This window comes from Medicago truncatula, chromosome 7 (assembly GCF_003473485.1).
Source record: "Medicago truncatula cultivar Jemalong A17 chromosome 7, MtrunA17r5.0-ANR, whole genome shotgun sequence".
NCBI classification, from domain to species: domain Eukaryota; kingdom Viridiplantae; phylum Streptophyta; class Magnoliopsida; order Fabales; family Fabaceae; genus Medicago; species Medicago truncatula.
In genome coordinates, this window is record NC_053048.1 from 44,069,248 (window position 1) to 44,075,311 (window position 6,064).

Here is a 6,064-nt window from a genome sequence, read left to right on the forward strand (position 1 = left end):
ATTTCAGATTAAATTAAATAAAAAAGAAGAAGAAGAGAGAGAAAGATAAATAACTCAACGAAAGAAACATAGCAGAAAACAAGAAACAAAAATCTTAACGATTTCGAAACAGAAGAAACAACAACGTTGTTGTGTTGGTCAACTCAACAACATCATCCATAATCGATACCAACAAAGACACACTTTTTTTCAATATAAGGTGCTAATTTCCGTAACTTCAGGAGCTCTTTTTTCTAAATGTTCCATTTTTGCATTTATGTTTTTATTAATCTCAAGTTTTAATTTTTATTGTTTTTGACACGCATGGATATAAATAAGACTTGGAATTCTCAATTGGGTGTTTGTTTTTATTTGATATTTTGTTTTTCATGGTGTTTATATGTTGTGGTTTTTTTGTTTTTTCCTTTGATTGGTATAGTTTTGGATTCTTTTGTTTTCAGATTTGTCTTCACTTGCTGACTTTTTATTGGTTTGTCAAATTGTGATTCTATTTATGGCTTGCTTTGGATACTTGTTTGTCATGAATTGTTAAATTGTAGTTTTTGAGATTTTGCATTTCATTTTTTATCTTTCTTGTTTTGGTCCAGTTTTTGATTGGTTGGATTGATGGTTCCAAGGTAGTGTTCTTTCAAAGCCAACTATACTTTTGATGCTTGGTTGAATTTCTGAGTTTTTATTTGTTTCTATAATTTTGGTCTGTTTTTTTGTTAATTTAAATGTAGAAGAGATATGGAATGTTAATCTCTTTCGTAACTCTGTGTCTTGTGAAATTGAAGGCAAAATACATCAGATTGCTACTATGAAGCAATTTTTTTTTGCTTCCATGTTGTTGCAATAGCGGTATAATGCACTAAGATGAGGGGATCTGGGACAAGATTATTGCTTACTCTTATGATTGTATGTTTTGGCTATGTTGTTTATTCTATTGTTACTCCTCAAGTTGAAGTACTTTGCAACTATAAGATAAACTTACCAATAGTATAGCAGTTGGAATGACATATTGTTTGTTAATCAATATATGTTCCACTTGTCTTCTGAGATATGTAGCGATTAGTGAGGCACATGGATTGGAATTTGGAATATCATTTGCTAGATATATGCAAAATCAAATTATATTTGTACTATGCTTTAATTATGACTTCAGTTTTAATATCTATAACATGCAAAAAGTGTTAAAATTTATACATCTCAGCGTTGTTTTGAGTTTGAGAGGTTCTGTTTACACATTTCACTTTTGTGTAACTAATGTTGCTTGATGTTGTTGTCTTTCAGGCATGCTTTTTTTTCTTGATTCGCTGGATCTTGGTGAGCACTGCCAAAAATAGTTATTTCTTACATGTTAAGTGTTGGCCAGAGACTTTTGTGCTTGAATGTAGCTTACTCGTGCTAGATTATCTTAGGGAAACTCTATAAGGTATTATTCTGACTGAAAAAGCGCATCATAATTGTCCTCGTATTGTGTGTGTATTCAAATTTCATATTTTGAACTAAAGAATATCAAAAGTTGACTATAGTAGCTTTTACTCTGCAAAGTTCTTATGCACTAACCATTTTGCTACTTAACAGTTGTAGCATGCCACAAATATAAACTCAAAGCTAAAGAAATTGGAAAGAAAACCTTTAGATCGGATCAGAAATGGCTCCTGGAGGAGGTATTTTCAAAGAAGTTCTCGAGTCTCACCTCTTGACTTCAGATTATGAAACAGGCAAGGCTAAATCTGAGGCCAAGATTAACAGTACACTTACAAAATCCACTAGTGTTGGATTGAATGGAAAGCACGGAACTAGTTCAAAGAATGGTGTGCATGATTTACTCGGGTGCCCTGTCTGCAAGAATTTGATGTATCCTCCAATTTACCAGGTGCACTGCTTGCAATTTCTTTCTTTTCTTCAAGCGTCTATTCATGTTTCGGGAAAACCTTTTTTCAAATGCGCTATTGCACACATGAAAGTTGTGAAGTTATCATAGATATCTATTCAATTTATTTGTTAAGCAAGTTACATGATAGCTTTTTGAGTTTAATATAGTAAAGTGAATATTTTAGAGTCATACCAAGCAATAATAAACAGATAAAAACCTTTAGTTTATAGGTATTTCACTGTCACTTTCTATTGTGAGTTTAGTTCCAATTCCAATAATAGTTACCAATATTGTAATATCCTGCTAAATTTTAAATTTCTAATATTTCTGTTTTGTATGCATTGTGTGTTTCAGTGTCCAAATGGCCATACATTATGTTCAAATTGTAAGATTGAAGTCCATAATCTCTGTCCCACCTGTCACCATGATCTTGGGAATATAAGGTGTTTGGCTCTGGAGAAAGTGGCGGAATCTTTGGAGCTTCCTTGCAGATATCAGAGTCTAGGGTGTAATGATATTTTCCCTTACTATGCTAAGCTTAAGCATGAGCAAAATTGTGGATTTCGTCCATACAATTGTCCGTACGCTGGATCTGAGTGCTCTGTGATGGGTGACATTCCAAATCTTGTTGATCATCTCAAGGATGAACACAAGGTTGACATGCATGATGGATTCACCTTCAATCATCGATATGTCAAAACAAACCCACATGAAGTTGAAAATGCCACATGGATGCTCACTGTAAGTGACTCAATGGCCTGTTTGTTGATTTGATTGACTATATCTTCTAGATTAGCATTTTTGCATTATGCTTATTGTTTAATTTTTAAAAATCTCAGACATATCTTATAACTTATAACATGTGACATTTAATTTTACGTTCACATATGGCATACTTGTTTTGTTCTATTGACACACACAAAAAACTTCTGTGGTATTTTTTAACATTCTCCCTTTTATTAGCTACAAGTGGTGTTGGCAGTTTCTTAATTAGTCATATTTTCTGAGAAGCACCTCACTAATTATTGAATATGGATCACATGACATACACTTAGGCATGTGCTCTTTTGACTTTTGATGAATAATTTTAAGTTTTAACTCATCCAATTTAGTTGCATGGTTGAATTTGTTTTTCCTTTTTCTGTTTGATCTTCATCTAAATATTACCTTAGTCTAAAGCTATGGTATATAGGTTCTGCTTTGGTCTTCAGTATTGTGACCTCATTTTTAACTTCTAGTCTAAGATTTACAAATGTAACAAATCAGAGTGGGGAAATGCAAAGTAGCTACAGCACGATGGTTTGAAGACGAGAAATTGCATTGGAAAGATAACAAACGTGATACACAAAATCACTATTTCTAGGGAGCTTATCACATTGATGAACCAACTAATAAATATTTAAAGTAACTTGAACTAACTTTTATTCTAACATAAAACCCCTCTTGCATTTCAAATTCTTTGGCTTTCAGGTTTTCAATTGCTATGGAAAGCATTTCTGTTTGCACTTTGAGGCTTTCCAGCTTGGTACAGCTCCAGTTTTTATGGCCTTCTTACGGTTTATGGGCGATGACAACGAATCAAAAAAATTCAGTTACAGCTTAGAAGTCGGTGCATATGGGCGCAAACTTATATGGCAAGGAATTCCTAGGAGCATACGCGACAGTCATGGTAAAGTTAGAGATAGTCAAGATGGACTAATAATTCAGAGGAATCAAGCCCTTTATTTTTCGGGTGGGGATAAAAAGGAGTTGAAATTGAGAATCACTGGTCGTATATGGAAAGAAGATTGACAGATGTAAATATAATAATAATGTATTAAGCGTGAAGAATGTTCGAGTGATCATTGTATAGAGCTTATTACCGGTTGTTGTAAGATTTTGCTCTCTGGCAAAGTGTATCACTTATGATCTATTTATATCTCCATATATAGATTCTCTTTCAGTTCCACACATCTTAGACTTCAGGGTTACTTGTGATTTGTTCTTCAGCTTTCTTTCACTTTTATCTTTTAATTACACTTTTTGAGGTGTCAAATTATTTATTATATGAAAGGATATTTTGGTAGTATGAGTATATATAAAAACGAAGTCACGGTTCAAAGGATTAAAATACTTTCAAATGTTAACTTTCAGAAAACATTTTCTATACGTTTAAAGTTATGCTTTCTGTCTTGACCAAAGAAAAATAAAATAAAGTTATGCTTTCTGAAGCGTTCAAGTTAAAAAAGTAAACTTGCAAATTGGTGTATTTTGGGGAAATGATTTTGCAGCCGAGAGATGAGTGGATGAGAAATACGGGGAGATCAGAAAGCACCGGCTGGAGTGTAAAACAGTTTGATCAAGCCTGAAATTATTTTTAATCGAGCCACTTGAAAAAAGAAAGTTGACCCAATAAAATATGTTTTGCTATTTTTTTTTACGCACGAGCGTTTAGATGAGTTGACACAAGTTTCTTCTAACTTAACCGAGATCATGAGTTTGAATCCAGCCTTAGGCATTCAACATCGTTAAAACCTTTTAGGGAGAGTTTGCTTTGAATCCAACTTTAACATGCAACAACGTTAGAACTCATAGGAAGAGTTTGCCGTTCATTTGTGTTCCACGGGGCTTGAGTGATTAGTCTCTACAGTTGCGCTAATTTTTTTCTTTTTATAAAAATAATAATAATATTCGACCAACCCTGTTAGTTTTTACATATGGCATATGATTTTACATATGATGTTGTATGTCTTTTGTTATCTGTATGGTGATTGCTTGCGCCCAGTGGATTGCTCAACATCTAAAATAAGTTTGATTAGGAGTTATTATTAGATGTAAAAAATGCAGATTGTATCTCTTAATAAGTTTTGTGCGATCCGGAGTTACAATCCAAAATATATCGAAAGGACTTATGAGCAGAAGGATTTGTATAGCAATTTGCTTATTGTAATATTTATTTATGTCATTACTTTTTGTCATTTTAGAATACAAATGGAGTATTAGTTACTTTTACACCAATTTCCCTATTTATTCTCAACCTACCTAATTATTCCATTAATTATCATACTAAGAGCATCTCTAGTAAAGATATCTAATTGAGTTTCATAAAATAACAAGCCTTTCTTTATTTTTTTTCTCCTCATTAGAGGAAACATAATGTGACATAGATGATATAAAGATATATCCATAGATTTCATTTATAATAATAGCCAATATTAAAATGAATTTTTTTTCTTTTTTTCAAAGGATTTTTTTTAGGCATATTAAAATGAAACATTGTTTTTATGACGAACGAAACATGTAAATGACTTTAGATGATCACATATTTTGTGGAGTTAATTATAGCTCATATTATCTACCGTGCTATATGGTTTTATACCACCTCTCCAAACAAAGTAGTATAATTTTATTATTATGTAGTTATGAGCATATTTGAATTTGAGTTGTGTTTTGCTGTGTGTGAATGAGAATGAGAATAACAAAGCATGAGCCATGAAGAGAGCACTAAAATAGAATGTAACGAGCGAATAACATGCATCTATGGTCACATTTTTTTCATCACCAACCGATATTCCGCAAAACACAACAAAACATGCCCCGTTCTTCCAAAACGGACCTTCATTATACTACACCAAATTAAACTCTCTCTCCTCTTCCTCCTTCTGCATGCATGCATTTCTTTTCCAGAAATCTTATTGTAATGTAATTATTATTGTACATAATATAATTTTTTTTTCTTTCTTTCTGCCAAATAGTCCTATTGAGCTTCCGGTTGGATCCGGTAACGCGTTACAGGTAATCTTCATTTGTATGCTGCTAGCTGATTTTGTTATGTAATGATGCCACAAAACACAGTTATAACCCTGCATTTTATTTTTGTTAATTTGCAGACAAGGTTTCTTATTAGGGACTTGGATTGTGTCCATAAACAATAAATTTAATTTTTATTCAATGTTAAATAAAATTGTGCCTATTATTTTTTTTTTAAAACTCAGTATCTGACACCGACTAATTCAAGGGATCAATCTCGTTGTCCACTAGCGAGAATTGTGCCTATTGTTACATAATGTGTATCCGTGCTATATATGTTTGTGCCTTGATCATAAAGCGATATATATGGTTAACTTCCAATAGTATATAGAATCTGAGAAAATTTATTGAGATTTCATAATTGAAATGCAAAGCTATGAACATCATTCCCTCCCCAGTTGCACAATGTGATTT

The 6,064-nt window shown here is 32.5% G+C and overlaps 1 protein-coding gene across 2 annotated transcripts; it reads left to right on the forward strand.

The window, feature by feature from the left end:
• LOC11418493 (E3 ubiquitin-protein ligase SINAT2) lies at positions 1-3,811 on the forward strand. Of its 2 annotated transcripts, none has more exons than XM_003625247.4 (5): positions 1-199; positions 1,273-1,414; positions 1,567-1,861; positions 2,216-2,602; positions 3,332-3,811. In XM_003625247.4, the coding sequence occupies exons 3-5, from the start codon at positions 1,637-1,639 to the stop codon at positions 3,650-3,652; spliced, it is 933 nt and encodes a 310-aa protein (XP_003625295.1). In that variant the 5' UTR covers positions 1-199; positions 1,273-1,414; positions 1,567-1,636; the 3' UTR covers positions 3,653-3,811. The 2 variants fall into 2 exon arrangements, with proteins under 2 accessions (XP_003625295.1, XP_024626913.1); XM_024771145.2 differs by lacking the exon at positions 1-199 and adding an exon at positions 495-617.
• Positions 3,812-6,064: the final 2,253 nt, after the last annotated feature.

Bases quoted from the DNA above. Each gene is read 5' to 3' on its own strand.
- LOC11418493 (XM_003625247.4), top strand. From the start codon at position 1,637: ATGGCTCCTGGAGGAGGTATTTTCAAAGAAGTTCTCGAGTCTCACCTC. The intron at 1,862-2,215 runs GTGCACTGCTTG...TGTGTGTTTCAG, and splicing joins TGTATCCTCCAATTTACCAG to TGTCCAAATGGCCATACATT. The intron at 2,603-3,331 runs GTAAGTGACTCA...TTTGGCTTTCAG, and splicing joins ATGCCACATGGATGCTCACT to GTTTTCAATTGCTATGGAAA.